The following is a 17,660-nucleotide window of genomic DNA, read 5'->3' as shown; positions in this document are numbered from 1 at the left end:
ACTCCTCCCTCTCCTTCTTCACATATTCAGCAGACTGCTAAAACCTGTTGTTTCTTTCTCTATAATATCACCAAAATTTGCCCTTTCCTTTCTGAGCACACTACCGGAACCCTTATCCACACTCTTATCACCTCTCGCTTAGACTATTGCAACTTGCTTCTCACAGGTCTCCCACTTAGCCATCTCTCTCTTCTTCAATCTGTTCAAAATTCTGCTGCATGACTAATATTCCACCAGTGTTGTTATGCTCATATTAGCCCTCTCCTCAAGTCACTTCACTGGCTTCCTATCCGTTTCCGCATACAGTTCAAACTCCTCTTATTGACCTATAAGTGCATTCACTCTGCAGCTCCTCAGTACCTCTCCACTCTCATCTCTCCCTACATTCCTCCCCGGGAACTCCGTTCACTGGGTAAATCTCTCTTATCTGCACCTTTCTCCTCCACTGCTAACTCCAGATACAATTCCTTTTATCTTGCTGCACCATATGCCTGGAATAGACTTCCTGAGCCGGTACGTCAAGCTCCATCTCTGGCTGTCTTCAAATCTAAGCTAAAAGCCCACATTTTTGATGCTGCTTTTTTTTTTATTTGTACCCCGCGCTTTCCCACTCATGGCAGGCTCAATGTGGCTTAGGTACTTATTTGTACCTGGGGCAATGGAGGGTTAAGTGACTTGCCCAGAGTCACAAGGAGCTGCCTGTGCCTGCATTGGGAATCGAACCCAGTTCCCCAGGACCAAAGTCCACCACTCTAACCACTCTGCCACCCTTATTCACCCTTATTCACTAGGCCAACTCCTAACCCTTATTCACTTGTTCAGAAGCCTTATTTTATCATCCTCACTTTAATATTCCCTTATCTCTTGTTTGTCCTGTTTGTCTGTCCTAATTAGATTGTAAGCTCTGTCGAGCAGGGACTGTCTCTTCATGTTCAAATGTACAGCGCTGCATGCGTCTAGTAGCGCTTTAGAAGTGATAAGTAATACTACTACTACTTATCACTTCTATAGCGCTACAAGGCATACGAAGTAGTAAGTAGTAGTAATGTAATGCGCTGTGCTATAGATTCACAGTCAATGTACTCAGGCAGCTCTAGAAGCCACTGTATCCGTAAATTAGAGTGGAGACTCCTATTCTCAAGATCCTCAACTTTCTCCAGCAAGTACTTATTATCCCACTTAGGGTCGAGGAGTTACTTTTCAAAGCTTAAGTAGAGGAGTGTGGTAGCCGTGTTAGTCCACTCTTAAGGTTATCAATAGAAATCAAACAAAATAAAACATGGAAAAGAAAATAAGATGATACCTTTTTTATTGGACATAACTTAATACATTTCTTGATTAGCTTTCGAAGGTTGCCCTTCTTCGTCAGATCGGAAATAAGCAAATGTCATTTCATTTTCAAAGCTTGAAATTGCCTCCACTTGCTCCTCAAGGCCTGCCTCTGTATCCAACGGACATTTGCGTAACTCCGCAATCTCACCCTGCAGGTCTGTGCCCAAGGTCGCAAGCTCTAGACAGACAGCATAGGTGCCCGGTATAAGAGGTTTGGGGAGGCTAAGCCTCCCCTGCTGTAGCACGATGGATCAGCTGTTTCTCCCGGGAGTCCGGCTGCTCCGGGGGGGGGGGGGGGGGTTAAATTGTTGATTTACCTCCATCCTCGCAGCTGCAGTGAAAGCCCGTCTCTAGCCTTGTGTAACCAGTTGTAGAAATTGGTTTATGGTTTAATTTGTTTACCTTACTGCTGGGAGAGCAGGGGGGTTGGCTGGAGGTGTCCTGGGTTGCCATGGAGATATTAATGAGGATGACTTCCTGCATGAGCAGTTCATACCAAAGAGACTTGCACTGACACCTGAGATTTAAAAAATGCTAACAATAAGTTTTAAAAGTATTTGTATTAAATCTAATTGCAGAATTTAGGTGCTAGGAAGTGGGATTGGTATGCTATGTACTCAAATTTGCTCAAGCCATATGCAAATTAGTCCGTTTTTGGGAGGTTCTCATTTGCATATTTATGGGTAAAAATTGTTGGAAATGTTTACAGCCTTAATGTTAGGGCATGGCTCTGATCAAAAATGTGAAGTTTGATCCAAAACCGAAGGGTTTATCTAGTGTTTTTGACTAAAAATTCCCATTAGAGTATCTGTATGTTAATCTGCATTCAAACAGATCTCTCTGATTGGATGAGCAGCTCCTGTTAGAAATCTGCCCGGGAACAGAGAGAAGAGAGCAACTAAAGATTTGGAATGAGAGGACATGCAACTTTGAGCTCCGTGTGTAAGGATTGATAGAAAGAATTGAAATTATAAAAGAGTGCCTGATTATGTGGTAAATGAGAAAATATGAGTGAAAAGAGATTGGTGGAAATTTACAAGTTTGAGGTTTCTCTATTGAGAAAAGGATCTGAATATTTCACTTGTAAGCCTTCCCTTCGTTCCCGTCAGTGTCCTGCCTTCTTCTGTCATTTCCTCTTTCCGCGAGGGCGGGACACTGACGGAAATGAAGGGAAGGCTTACAAGGCTAGAGACGTGCTTTCACTGCAGCTGCTGCGACGGAGGCAGGGGAGTGAGAATTGTTGAGGGTGGGTGTGGATGGCTGGAGGGGGGGCAGGGGAGCGAAGAAATCGTTGGGTGGGTTTGGATGGCTGGAGGGGGGCAGGGCAGAGGAGAGAATCGCTGGGTGGGTGTGGATGGCTGGAGGGGCAGGGGAGAGGAGAGAATCGCTGGGTGGGTATGGATGGCTGGAGGGGGCAGGGGAGAGGAGAGTTGCTGGACATGGATGGAGGAGAGGGAAGGGAGAGAGAAGAAATGCTGGACATGGATGGAGGGGAGGGAAGAGTGAGGAAGGAGATGAGATGAGGGGAAAGGAAGAGAGAAAAACTGCACATGGATGAAGAAAATAGAAGCTAGATCCACTGGACAGTCAAGTCTGCGGAGGACCCAGCTTTTACTTACGGATGTAGGACAAGAAATGAAGAAGAAAGGCGGAAAGTAAAGAAATAAATGGAAAGGAAGCCCTGGAAACGGAGTTAAGAGGACAGATAGTAGCAGAATCGGATACTGGGCCAACATGATCAGAAAAACAAAGTCACAGACAACAAAGGTAGAAAAGATCATTTTATTTTCATTATAGTGTTTGGAATATGTCCACTTTGAGAATCAGGTGCTCAACATTAAAAGTTTATATTTATTTACTTATTTATGGCATTTTATCCCAGATTAAACATGAATTAGGGTGTTTTGTGACTCTACATGAGAATTGTGATGATATGATCCCTTATTTCATATTGTTGACGGTCTGCATTTTCCGTATGGGTGGTATATTGGTGTATTAGGTTCTGCCCAGTGTAATATTTATGGTACAGTAAGGTTCTGAGTGTGTTTTTGCACAAAGTTGTGCATAGTGTTTTGCAGTTAAGAGATTGTGGTTAGTATATGCTTTGAGCAACCACTTTATTCTTTGACATATGATACATATCTAATATCTAAATTTAATAAACGGTATTGTGACTTTTATTTTTATTTATTTATTTTTTCTGTGTGTTATCAGACAATTATGGATTTAAGCTCCACCCCTGGCCCCACCCCTAACCCTGCCCCCTTTAGCTTCCCCAAACAGTTGGGCCACTGACCGCCTATGACAGACAGCTTTAAGATTCATTTTTATTTCTCGAAGTCAGGTGCACATTGTTGCCAAGATTCCTCTGCAGAAACCTGAGGTATTAAAGGAACAGTGGATGAGGCATCTGCTATGGGTGCCAAAGGTTCCTTCATAGCGCTTCTGTCTGCGTCCAAGGCCACCATACATTGCTGATAAGCATGGTCTTGTAAATTCACAGCCCAGGGACATGGAGTGGACATCACGAGCACTCTCTGAGGTCTCCTGCAAATGTAAGCCCCACTATGTTGGTGCTTCATTCCCAGGATGGCTGCAAGGGACACTGATATTCACCTGATGGACAAGAGCTCCTCATTTAAGCAGCCATCATGGATGGTGATGTCATTTCCTCTCCCCCCACTTGAATTTTGGACGTTTTTAGCAAAATGTCTAAAGTTGGACTTAGAAGATGCCCCTCTAAATATACTTTGATCAATAACTAAACAAAATCTATTCCTCCCTCAAAAAACAATGGTGAGAAGCTATTATATATCACCATGCTGAGATGGAAAAATAAAGGAAGGAAAAGCCTCAAAGAGTTCTAGGTCAAACAAAACCTTCAGAGCTGGAAATTTTAATCATAGGCATAAAAAAAATCTTCCCCTTAAACCATATCTGTGATTTAATAATACTAATGTGCATGGTCAAATGTCCAGTGGTGCAAAAAATAGCTGACAAGCTTAACAAACGTGCACTTGTCTTTCAATGTTCAGGACTATCTGCAATAAATCACTGAACCTTCTTCATATTGATGTAACCTAGGGGTTAAACAGTTTTTCTTACCTGAGGAGGCCCGTTCTGGTGGCTCTGGGGGGGCCTTTTCTGTGTGCAGGGTAGCTGGGGCATCTGGGGCTACATCGCCATCATTCCAGGGCTTCCCGAGAGTGAAGAGGCATTTGTGCCCCGGCATGAGCTCTAAGGGGGGGGGGGGGGGGGGAAAGAAACAGCACAACCAGGGTGTGCTGCGGTGAGCAGCGCCGATGTTCTGGCCAGAGAGGGCTGGCAGGAAAAATTGGGGCAGCTCCGCATTTCCGGGAGAAAGCGCCACATTTTTTGGAGTGTTGGGGCTGTTCTTGTTGGTGGCGGGCGTCCGGGTGGCGGTGGAGGAGGTCAGAGTTGTGGCGGGACGCCGAAGAGCGGAAGAGGGCCGTTCCGGGGCCTGAAGATGGAGGGAAGATGGCCAGCGAAGAGTAGGCGTGTGCATGAGGCGGCGAGTCTCATGCACTAATCGGAAGCATGCCTGCTCGCGTTTTGCTGGAGCTCCGGTGAGGCCTAGAAGCCTGGGCCTCGATTTTTGACTGGAGTTCCAGCAAAATGGCGGTTTTTGGGGCTGTTTTTTTTATTTTTGCTCCGTTTTCGGCCCAGGACCAACGAGACCAGAACGGAAGGCAGGCGTCATGTGTGCAGAAATTCGGGATTCAGGTAAGGGGTTTTTTGACCCAGAATTTTAATTTAATTATTTTTAAATTGTGTAAATTACGTTTTTTATTTTTTAAAAATCAGGGGTTTATCAGATTTTAATTTTTTTTGCATATTTGGGTTCAGGATATTTGTCTTGATTTTTCTGTCAGATTAGTTTTTGATTTTTAATTTTTAAAAGGGGTCTTTTGGAGGGGTGCTGGTTTTAAGGGGTTAATTGCAGTTTAAATTTTTAATTTCGACGTGGTAGGTAGAGGGGGGCGTGATTGAATTTTTGAGGTGAGTTTTGAAATTTTGGGGGAATTTTAAAAGGGGTTTGTGGGGGAAGATGTTAGGGCATGTATTTTAAAGGGTTAAATTTAAATTTAAAAAATATAGCTAGGTAGGGGATAAAAGGTTTATTGTATATGGGAATTTTGGGGTAGTTTGGATAATGTTTGGTAGGGTTTTTATTTAATTATATGATTTTCCTATTATTTCCTATGGAAAATCATTAATTAAAATGGAGATTTAGCACTGCTGGCCAACATTCCGTTGGTCAGCAGTGAAGCTTAGAATTTTGAGGGAAGTATCTGATTGGCTGAGGGGTGGCCAGAATGCTGCCGGAGGTTCCGTATCCTAGGAGACGGAGTCTCTGGCAGTTGGCAGAAGGAGTTAGGACAGCGGAGAGAGTGGATGCGTGTTGTGAGAGGGGATATTGATTGAGGTAGAGAAGAATAGTTAGGCTAAGATAGGATTGGGAAGGGGGTGATTGATTAAAAAGGGGAGTTCAATGAGAGGATACTTAGGAGAAAGGGGTGATTGTGTTACTGTTTTGTGGTTTAGAGGTTTTTAGAAAATTCAGGGTTAAAGGAGGGGGGATTTGGGAATAGAATTATTGAGGTAAGGATTATTAAGATTTATTTGAGTGGGTGATTTAATGGGAAATTTGTGTGTTGAATGTTTTAAATGTTCTAAATAAATATTTGAATTGTGTGGTGATAAATTAATTGGATAGTGTTTGATTGAACTGGAGTTAGCATAAGCGTGTGATTGAGGGAAGACATTGGGTTCCTGAATAATCCATAGCTCTCCTTCCATAGAATAGGGCACAAAGAACATAGTTTAGGAGATTAAAGGTAGGGAAATTTAGTTATTTTATTTTTGAAGTTAGAAGGAGCCCCAGTCTTTTTAAATAAAGAAAACCTTTTAGATCCAGGGGAAAGGAGTCCGGAGACATAGATAAGGAGTTAGGGTTTTGCTCCCGTTTAATTTATTTAAGATAAGTGTAGGAGGAAGATCCAGAAAACGCCGCAGCAACTGAAAGCAACGGGCTTCATTGTATGCCCCCTCGTTCCAGAGTTTTCCTTCAGTTGGAAAAGGCTCAATTCCTGTTAATTAATGCCCTTGAGATATTTAAACGTCTCTATCATATCTCCTCTCTTTCAGTATATACATTTTGAGGTTCATAAGCTTGCCCCTCTATTTTTTTGTGTCCAAGACCGCTTAATAATTTTGAAGCCACCTTCTGGACTGACTGCATCCTGTTTATATCTTTTCATAGGTGCAGTCTCCAGAACTGCACACAGTATTCTAAATGTGGACTCATCAGAGACTTATACAAAGGCACAATCACCTCCTTTTTCCTGCTGGTCATCCCTCTCTTTATGCACCCAAGCATCCTTCTGGCTTTGACCATCACTTTTTTTTTTCCAAACAGGTAGAAAAAGTGATGGTCAAAGCCACAATCATACAGAAGCACTTCACCCCCTATATTGTACCGTTCCCTCGGATTCTTGTGTCCCAATGCATGACCCTGCATTTTTTAACATTAAATCTTAGTTGCCAAATGTCGGACCATTCCTCCAGCTTTGCTAGGTCCTTCCTCATGTCATTCACACCCTCCAGGGAGTTCACCCTGTTGCAGAGTTTGGTATCATCCTCAAAGAAACAAACCTTACCAGGCAGCCCTTCCACGATATCGCTGACAAAGATGTTAAAAAGAGCAAGCCCAAGGACTGATCCCTGCAGTAGTCCACTGATGACATCCCTTTCTTCAGAACAAGCTCCATTTACCACCACCCTCTGTCTCCTTCCATTCAACCAATTTTTAACCCAATCAGTTACTCTAGGTCCCATACTGAGGGCACTCAATTTATCAGTCGCTTGTGCAGAACTGTGGCAAAGGCTTTGCTGAAATCTAAGAACACCACAACTAACGCCCCTCCCACATCCAACTGTTTGGTCACCCAGTCGAAGAAGTCAGTCAGATTCGTCTGACATGACCTGCTACTAGTAAAGCCAGGCTGCCTTGGTTCCTGCATACCATTCAATTCGAGAAATATCACTATCCTCCGCTTTATTAGCGTTTCCATTAGTTTACTCACCACCAAGGTCAGACTGACAGGTCTGTAATTTTCAACCTCCTCCTTACTTCCACTCTTGTGCAAAGAAACCACATTCGCTCTTCTCCAGTCCTCCGGGACCACTCCAGTCTCTAATGAAGCATTGAGGAGGTCAGTCAGTGGAGCCGCCAGAACTTCTCTGAGTTCCTTGAGCACCCTCAGATGTATCCCATCAGACCCCATCACTTTGACTACTTTTAGTTTAGCTAGCTCCTCATGAACACACTTCTCTGTGAACAGGTTTTCGTTTACGATACATCCAACCCTTTAGGCATTTGTTTTCTGCAGTCCTACCCCTGGCCTTTCATCCGTGAACACAGAGCAGAAATAATTGTTAAGCAGTTCAGCTTTATCCTTATCTTCCACATATTTCTCTCCCTCAGCTTTGAGCATCACAACACTATTTTAGAACTTCCTCCTGTCACTTAAATATCTGAAAAAGGTCTTATCCCCCAATTTTACTGTATTAGCTATCTTTTCTTCCATTTGCCTCTTTGCTTTCCTAACAGCTTTTCCAGCTTCTCTTCGCTTATCCAGGTTATTCTCACCGGTCTTCATCTTTCTGAGTCATCTTGTGAAGGCTAACCTCTTTTGCCTTAACTTTTCAGCTATTATGTTCGAGAACCAGAGCGGTCTTCTTTTCCTCTTACTTTTATGTAACCTTCTAACATAAAGGTTAGTTCTTCCTGTAGGGAAACCAAGATCTCTGCTTCTAGATGACCCTGCAACAGGGTCGCTTATACGTGTGTATGAAAGCCGTGTGTAGCAGTGGAACGCTGTGCAGGTGAGTCCATTATGCACACTGTTTGGGGCATGTGCATAGCATCGACGCTTAGCAAGTGATTGTCCTATATGTGCTGTTTAGCGGATTGTTGTTCTACACATGCACCAGCACTTTCCCTACCGAGCTGCTTGCTGTAATTATGAGTAGCTCATTTGCACGTGATTTCCTTCGAGCATTGCTTGCTAGTTCAAACTTGTTAACTTTTACCGGGGATCTAAAAACCATGGATTTTTTGAGGGCACTTTTGTGCATCGGCGCCTTGAAACTTAGGAAAGAAGACAGTACTTATCAATACATGCATGATGTATGTTTTAATTTCATTAAAAAGCAAGAATTCTTTTATTATGCTATTTAAAGAGTCTAATATCAATTTAATCTAGGCTTTTGGGTTTTTTTAAAAAGTCTTTTACAGCCGTACAACAAAAACAGTTAGGTATTTGCTCATTTTAAATATCTAAAATCAATTTGTCTTAGGTTTATTTTAGTCTTTTTTCATATCTTCCCTAAGCACAAATTGAACAGATGGCATTCAACCTAGAGTTCTGAAAGATCACAAACATGAAATTGCTAATCCATTACTATTTTTTTCCCACAATCTAAAATTTTTGTGCTTGGGTTGTCTTGCCTCTGAGACACAAGTAACCTTCTGGAGGTCTCCTGGAGGGTGCCTTGAGTAAACCTTTTCTCCCCCAGGCAGAACTCCAGGCAAGAAAAACTCTGGCTACTAAATAAGTATTGGTTAGTGATTCCCACTCCATCAGAGATGCTTGTCTAGAATCTGAGTGCATTTTTTGGCTGTCACCAGTGCTCTGGAATAAGTTGCTAATGTTTATTCATGCAGGGCTATAGTACAAAAAAATTAAAGTACTTTTGAAAACCCATTTTTTTCATGATTTGTTTTAGAGACTAGACCCGAAATTGCAACCAAGATCAATGGAGTTTTACCTATTGTGTGTTTAGATACTGAATCTATATGAATGTGATTCTTGAGTCTTGATAAGCTACTTTCCTGTCTACATTATGGAGTTCTTTTCCTGCTTTCATATTTTTTATTACAACTGTTTGTCAGACTTGGCACTATAGCAAGTACAAATAAATAATAAATGATAACTGGGTAAGCTAGACCAGATCAAAAGCTGTCCTAACTTGCTTGAATAGTTATCCGTGTATTGGCACTGAATAATGACAGGACCCAGATAACTTCCTGCAGCTGCCAAATACCTGGATATTCAGCACTGGTATCTGGGTTTGACCCGGCACTGAATATTTGGGTATAGAAAAAAAACAAAACACTGACCATCGTGGGTTAAATGCTACCTCAATAGCATATGACAGCAAATAATGTATTTCAGGCCTTTACAGTCTGCCCATTTTCTCTTCTTGCTGTAATACCTTAGACCTTGGTTATCTCTGACTTCCCTCTCACTTCCCCATTGATGAAGATTCTCAACTGTGTCATCTTGAGTTATTGTTTCTGCCCCCCCCCCCCCCCCCCCCCCCACACACACACACACACCCCTATACTCATGCAAGCTCCATCCTTTCTCTGAACAACCATGGTACTTATGAAGTTGCACAACTTTCAGTCTTACTTTATTACCTTTTAACCACGATAGACACTCATGGAAATGTATTACATTCTTTGTTTCTTTGCAGCTCTTACTTGTCCTCCTAACAGTCACTATGAGCTCTGCACCTGGACTTGTGATGCTTCCTGTGGAGGTTTAGCTGGCCCTTCTACATGTACTGATACATGCTTTGAAGGCTGTGAATGTGATAGTGGATACGTATTCAGTGGAGAAAATTGTGTCACAATAGACGACTGTGGCTGCGAGTATGATGGGAGATATCTGAAGGTATGTGTTCATGTTTACACTTGTAGCAAGATACTGAAGATACAAAATGGTGTGAAGAAATCTAGGGATTGTCCCAGAAAACAGATAAGCAAGCAGTTTGCTAGATCTAAGAAGATAGAAGACATAGAAGCAGACATGGTGGAAGATATTAAAAATCTTTATTATAGAATCATAAATAAGAGTGCCCGACACAGTCGTGTTTCGCCCAGCAGGGGCTACTTCAGGGGCAATATGTGTACTGGTAAAACAACAAATAAAATAACATTAACATAAAAAATAAATCATGAAATCTAAATTATGTAATATCATACTCAAATCAAATATAATATACCCAAATAAAACTCATAAATGGAATACATAAAACCACACTGCAACTACAACTACATCCCTGATATCACATGTATCACATGTAATCAGTGAAAATGTAAAAGTAATACACTTAAAAACAGCAAAATATGTATAGGGACCAGGCAAGGTACACTACTTACCCTTGTGGTGTTAGAAATTCACTTTACCCAAGGCAGTACTTCAATAATTAAAAAATTAAAAAAGAAAAAGTCAGGGCTATAGTAAACATAAAACTTAAAAGCCACTCAGTAGAAATTATATTTCTACTGTTTCTGTAACAAAAAGTTATTTTTCTAAAGTTTTATGGAATGGATTTTCATCCTAGTGATTGCTTCCTGTGATGTAACTATGACACACAGTAAAAAAAGAAATGTTTTTCAAGTTATTTATGATATTTTTATATTAGTAACAGTTTTAAATTCAGTCTTCTTATGTTTTATGAATGCAGTTTATGGGCAGTGCAGTTTTAAAGGGTTTTAAAAAATATTTTCTTATTCCATATCATCATGCTGATCAATCCATAGACTGGTGGGTTGTGTCCATCTACCAGCAGGTGGAGATAGAGAGCAATCCTTTTGCCTCCCTATATGTGGTCATGTGCTGCCGGAAACTCCTCAGTATGTTCTCTATCTCAGCAGGTGGTGGTCACACACAGCAGCAGCTCTGGCTAGGTCTCCAAGCCTAATTTTTAGGTTTTGTTGAGTACCTGGGGTTGAGGGCTCTTCTTGAGCAAGTGCAAACCTGGTGGTGCCAGGTCCCTCCTTTTCTCCCCCCTCCTGCTGGCTCCGTTTAAAAAAAAAAAAATTTGGACGTCCTTTAAGGGCGTTTATTTCAACGTTTATTTCAGCGTTTATTGCAGCTGCTCACTGGGACACCAGTTCGTTACAGCTCGGAGCAAGAAGCAGGTAATTTTACCTTGTTATAGCGGACAGGGGGTTCCCCGTTCGGTCTCCACGTGGCCTATGGCGTCGGAGGGTGAGGGCGCGAAGATTCGCTCCCCGGTCCGCGTGTGTGCGTCTAGCGAGGATGCGGGGGTTTCAAAGCATGAATCGCCTTTGTTGAGCATCAGTTTGGAGTCCGGTCAGTGTCCCGGTTCTTCCTCCGGTGCGGCGGTTTTTCCCGCCATAAGCGCCCATCCCCCGCTGCTCGCCCACTCCATGTTGGCCGGCCACTCTGCTCGGACGGCTTCTTCTTGGGCCGCCCTCGAGCTGGGAGACGTTAATACTTTGGTCGTCCTTGATTCGGGCGACAGTAAGAAAGCGCCAAAGTTAAGCGCCGTTCTTCCCGCGCGGCTCCTTCTCGGAGTTTCGCGCCGGACGCCATTTTGGATGCACAGCACGTTTCTCCCCCGCTCTTGCGAGCGCCGGTTGAGGGTGCATCTAGGGCTGTGGCCCAAGCTGCAGAAGTGCACAGTTCGGGGGGATTCTCCCCTGAGTTCATTTTGCTGCTGCATCAGGCTTTTCTTATGCAAAACGCTGCCCCTGCCCCCCTGTCTGATAAAGGGGTTGAGGCCTCCGGAAGCAAATGCCCTCGGGTGGATTTCCAGGCCCTAGAGGACTCTGTCTCCTCTGATGTAGATGAGGGCAGCATATCTGAGTTCTCCCAACGGTCCTTTGGGGATTCCTTGGAGGAGACGGATTCCCGCTCGGATGGAGCGGATGACCCCTCTGCAGCGCGGATCTTTAGCTCAGAGGATTTGCCCAACCTGTTAGTGCAGGCCATGAGCATATTGAAGATTTCCTCTCCGGAGGACATCTCTCCCTCAGCCTCTGTTGGCTCTGCCATTATGCTGGGGACGAAGCGCCCGCCTAGAACCTTCCACGTGCATGAGGCCATGCGCACCTTGATTTTGGCTCAATGGGATGTCCCAGAAGCGAGCCTCAAAGTGGCTAGGGCTATGTCCCGCCTCTATCCTCTGCCTGAAGGTGAACAGGAGGCCTTTCTTTGGCCTACCGTGGATTCTTTAATCACTGTGGTGACTAAGAAAACGGCGTTGCCGGTGGAAGGTGGCACGGCCCTAAAGGACGCCCAAGACAGAAGATTGGAGGCGGCCTTGAGGTCGTCCTTCGAGGCGGCTGCTTTAAGTTTGCAGGCCTCAGTTTGCGGCTCCTATGTGGCTAGGGCGTGCCTGACGATTGTGCAGCGGCCTTCCCCCTCGGATCCTTTCTTGAGGGCTGATTGGCCAGCCCTGGAATCGGGCTTGGCTTATTTGGCAGACTTGCTGTATGATGTCTTGAGAGCCTCAGCTAAAGGTATGGCTCAGACAGTCTCTGCGCGGCGTTGGCTTTGGCTGAAGCATTGGTCTGCTGACCACGCCTCTAAGTCTCGCCTGGCTAAGTTGCCTTTTAAAGGCAAGCTGCTCTTTGGGGTCGAGCTGGACAAAATTGTGACCGATCTCGGCACGTCTAAGGGCAAGAGGTTACCAGAGGTCAGGGCTCGGGCTAGTGGTGCTCGCCCCGGTTCCTCCAAAGGACAGTTTCAGGAAGCCCGTCGGTATCGCCCGGTCAAGTCAGGCTCCTCTGCCCCCTCTTCCTTCAAGAGGAACTTCTCCCCCAAGCAGCATTCCTTTCGCAGAGATCGCCGTCCCGGAGGTGCGTCCTCCGGTCCTCCCCCAGTGTCTCGTACCCAATGACGGGGCCCTGGTCCATGGCCCAGTGCAGATTGGAGGACGCCTGTCCTCGTTTCTGGGCGAGTGGACCAGGGTAACTTCAGACGCTTTGGTGCTGGAGTTCTGCCGACCCTTAAGAGACGGGTTTGTGCACTCTCCCTGCAAGTCTCCGGTCAAAGCTGTGGCAGTGCAGCAGACTTTGGACAATCTGATCCGCCTGGGTGCGGTCGTTCCGGTGCCAGAAGATCAGCTTGGCAAGGGACGTTACTCCATTTACTTTGTGGTACCAAAGAAAGGAGGTTCTGTATGGCCTATCCTCGACCTCAAAGGGGTCAATCGGGCCTTGAAAGTTCGGCACTTCCGAATGGAGACTCTCCGCTCTGTGATAGCGGCAGTGAAGGCAGGGGAGTTCCTGGCATCCTTGGACATCAAGGAAGCTTACTTGCATATTCCCGTCTGGCCTCCTCATCAACGCTTTCTGCGTTTTGCAGTCCTGGGCCGACACTTCCAGTTCAGAGCCCTCCCGTTCGGGTTGGCTACTGCTCCGCGGACCTTCTCCAAAGTAATGGTGGTCATCGCGGCCTTCCTACAAAAGGAAGAAGTACAAGTCCATCCTTATCTGGACGACTGGTTGATCCGAGCCCCCTCTTATGCAGAGTGCAGCAGAGCTGTAGACCGGGTGATTGCTCTTTTGAGCTCCCTGGGGTGGATCATCAACTGGGAGAAAAGCCAGCTGCGCCCGACTCAGTCCCTGGAATATCTGGAAGTTCGTTTCGACACCCAAGTGGGAAGAGTGTTCCTGCCGGACAATCGGATTGTCAACTTCAGGCTCAGGTGCACCAGTTCCTAGTAGCCTCTCCTCTTCGGGCTTGGGACTATGTGCAGCTGTTGGGCTCTATGACGGCCACGATGGAAGTAGTGCCCTGGGCCAGGGCTCATATGCACTACAACTCTCTCTGCTGCAGCGCTGGACTCCAGTGTCAGAGAATTACGCTGTGCACCTTCCCTTGGACCTAGCGGTGCGCAAGGTGCTGAGCTGGTGGCTGAGGACAGACAAGTTGTCCACAGGGATGCCTCTTTTGACCCCGAAGTGGGTTGTCGTCACGACGGATGCCTCTTTGACGGGCTGGGGAGCCCACTGCTTGGGAAGGACAGCGCAGGGGCTCTGGTCTCCTGCAGAGGCAAAGTGGTCTATCAACCTCCTGGAACTCAGAGCCATTCGGTTGGCGCTTTTGGAGTTTCTCCCGGTACTGGCGTTGAAGTCAGTACGGGTCCTGTCGGACAATGCCACGGCTGTGGCCTATGTCAATCGCCAGGGAGGTACCAAGAGCGCCCCTCTAGCCAAGGAGGCCATGAATCTATGCCAGTGGGCGGAAGCGAACCTGGAACAGCTGTCGGCGGCCCACACTGCCGGAGTCATGAATGTCAAGGCGGACTTTCTCAGTCGCCATACCTTGGATCCCGGAGAGTGGCAGTTATCGGCTCAGGCGTTCTTGGACATCACGAAGCGCTGGGGCCAGCCGAGCCTAGATCTGATGGCGTCATCGGCCAATTGCCAAGTGCCGCGCTTTTTCAGCAGAGGACGGGGCCCTCGATCTCTGGGAGTAGATGCTCTCCTCCAACAGTGGCCGACACAGGAGCTTCTCTATGTGTTCCCGCCCTGGCCCATGTTGGGTAGGGTGCTAGACCGGGTGGCAAAGCATCCCGGCCGGGTAATCCTGGTGGGTCCGGACTGGCCCAGACGTCCCTGGTATGCGGACTTGATCAGGCTCTCAGTGGACGGACCTCTGCGGCTGCCAGTGGAGCAGGGCCTGTTGCATCAGGGTCCCGTGGTGATGGAGGATCCCTCCCCCTTTGGTCTTACGGCCTGGCTATTGAGCGGCAGCGTCTGAGGAAGAAGGGCTTCTCAGACAAGGTCATCGCCACTATGCTGAGAACGAGGAAGCGCTCTACTTCTACTGCTTACGCCAGGGTTTGGCGTACCTTTGCATCGTGGTGTGAGGCAGGCTCACTTTCTCCCTTCACTGCTCCAATTTCTTCAGTGTTGGTGTTCCTGCAAGAAGGTCTGGAGAAAGGCCTGTCGCTCAGTTCCCTTAAAGTCCAGGTAGCAGCTCTGGCTTGCTTCAGGGGCCGCCTGAAGGGTGCTTCCCTGGCTTCGCAGCCAGATGTGGTGCGCTTTCTCAAGGGAGTTAATCACCTGCGCCCTCCTCTGCACTCAGTGGTACCTGCGTGGAATCTCAATCTGGTGCTAAGAGCCTTGCAGAAGCCGCCTTTTGAGCCCTTGTCGAGGGCATCTCTGAAAGACCTGACGTTGAAAGCAGTCTTTTTGGTGGCTATCACTTCAGCCAGAAGAGTTTCCGAGCTCCAGGCGCTATCATGTCGAGAGCCCTTTCTGCAGTTCACTGAGGCAGGAGTGTCTATTCGCACAGTGCCTTCCTTCCTGCCCAAGATTGTTTCTCGCTTCCATGTGAATCAGCAGCTCTGTCTCCCATCCTTTCGTAGGGAGGACTACCCAGAGGAGTACTCTGCTCTCAAATATCTAGATGTGAGATGAGTCATCATCAGATACTTGGAAGTGACCAATGATTTCCGGAAGTCGGATCATCTGTTTGTCCTGTTTGCAGGTCCTCGTAAGGGTCTGCAGGCTGCTAAGCCTACAGTGGCAAGATGGGTCAAGGAAGCCATTGCAACGGCTTATGTGGCCACGGGTAAGGTGCCGCCTATCCGGCTGAAGGCTCACTTCACTAGAGCTCATGCGGCCTCGATGGCAGAGGCCGGGTCCATCTCCTTGGAAGAGATTTGCTAGGCGGCAACTTGGGCATCGGCTCATACCTTCTCCAGGCATTACCGCTTGACTGTGGCTGCTCGGGCGGAGGCCCGGTTTGGAGCTTCAGTGTTGCGGTCAGGGATTTCTATGTCCCGCCCTGGGTGAGTACTGCTTCGGTACATCCCACCAGTCTATGGATTGATCAGCATGATGATATGGAAGGTAAAATTGTGTATCATACCTGATAATTTTCTTTCCATTAATCATAGCTGATCAATCCATAGCCCCTCCCAGATATCTGTACTGTTTTTATTCTGGTTGCATTTCAGGTTCAAGTTTAGTCTTCAGTTCCTGTTCAGGAGGACTTCGTGTTCAAGTTTTTTCAGTTGGATTCTTCAGGAGTTGAGACGATTTTGTGTTACAGTGAGCTGCTGCATTCCTCTCCCCTCCGTTTTATGGGGCTGGATTGAGACCTAAATTCTGCCGGCGCTCCCTCCCGCTTCGTGCGGCTGTAGGGCAGCTTTGTACCCCTCCCGCTTCGGCGGTGTTAGGGTCAGTCAGCTCCTCCCGCGGTTGCGGTTGCAGGATAAGCCAGATCCCCCCGCATCGGCGGGGTGGTGTCCCTCCCCCGCTCCGCGGGGATGAGCTAGACGGATTCCCCTCCCCCACTTGTGTGGGGATGAGCTGGGTTAATTCCCCTCCCCCGTTTCGGCGGTGGTGAGCTGGGCAGAGTGTCCCTTTGTGGGTGTAATTCTCTAAGTGCTGAGTCCTGCGGATGGAGCTTTGATATCGACATACTGAGGAGTTTCCGGCAACACATGACCACATATAGGGAGGCAAAAGGATTGCTCTCTATCTCCACCTGCTGGTAGATGGACACAACTCACCAGTCTATGGATTGATCAGCTATGATTAATGGAAAGAAAATTATCAGGTATGATACATAATTTTACCTTGTGTTATCATGCTGGAAGTGAATCATGTGATCCAGCAGCAGCAGTTAAAATGAGTTGTTCTGTGCACACACACACCTCCCTCCCTCCCCTCCCCTCCCCCTAGTAATAGGAGGTCCTGGTGAGTTCACTCTCTTTAATATTCTATCCTGCTCTGACTTTCAGAATTTTTACTGAGTGGCTTTAAAGCTTTATGTTTACACATAGCTCTGACTTTCTCTTTTAAAATTTTTTAATTATTACAGTACTACCTTGGGTGAAGTGAATGTCTAATACCACAGGGTAGGTAGTGTACCTTGCTGGTCCCTATACACATTTTGCTGTTTTTAAGCATATTACGTTTATGTTTTCACTACTGTATGTGATATCAGGGATTTACTTGTAGTATGTGGTTTTATGTACTCCATTTATGAGTTTTTATTTGGGTATATTATATTTGATTTGAGTTTGATATGTATGTCCTTTTACATGATTTAGATTTTAAAATTTATTTATTATGCTAACTTTGTTTTATTTGTTTTTTCACCAGCACATGTATTGTTCTAAAGCAGGCCTAGCTAGGCAAAACACAGCCATGTCGAGCACTCTTTTATTTATGATTCTACAATAAATATTTTTAATATCTTCCACAATGTCTGCTTCTATGTCTTTCATATTTTTGATTACAACTGTTTGTCAGACTTGGCTATAGCAAGTACAAATAAATGATAACGCAAGCTAACTGATCCTCAAGTTAAGGATGCCTAATAACACACAGTTTTAAACACATGTTCCTCTTGATACAGATTATGGAAACAGTTGAACAATGTACATGTCAGGTTCATTAATTTTGGTTGCTTCAAAGACTTGGATCCTACCACTTTAAATAAATATCAGTTCATAATTCC

At 45.9% G+C, this 17,660-nt stretch overlaps 1 protein-coding gene across 1 annotated transcript in view; it reads left to right on the top strand.

The window, feature by feature from the left end:
* Window positions 1-17,660, top strand: part of LOC115476807 (IgGFc-binding protein-like) — a 388,452-nt gene that overhangs the window by 240,227 nt on the left and 130,565 nt on the right. The window contains exon 17 of the mRNA XM_030213382.1: window positions 9,898-10,103. Within this exon, the coding sequence (XP_030069242.1) occupies window positions 9,898-10,103 (206 nt within the window). The remainder of the gene's footprint in view (window positions 1-9,897; window positions 10,104-17,660) is intronic.

Source organism: Microcaecilia unicolor, chromosome 8 (assembly GCF_901765095.1).
Source record: "Microcaecilia unicolor chromosome 8, aMicUni1.1, whole genome shotgun sequence".
NCBI classification, from domain to species: Eukaryota; Metazoa; Chordata; class Amphibia; order Gymnophiona; family Siphonopidae; genus Microcaecilia; species Microcaecilia unicolor.
Note: the sequence above shows the minus strand (reverse complement) of the source record. Positions and strands in the feature narration are given on the sequence as shown.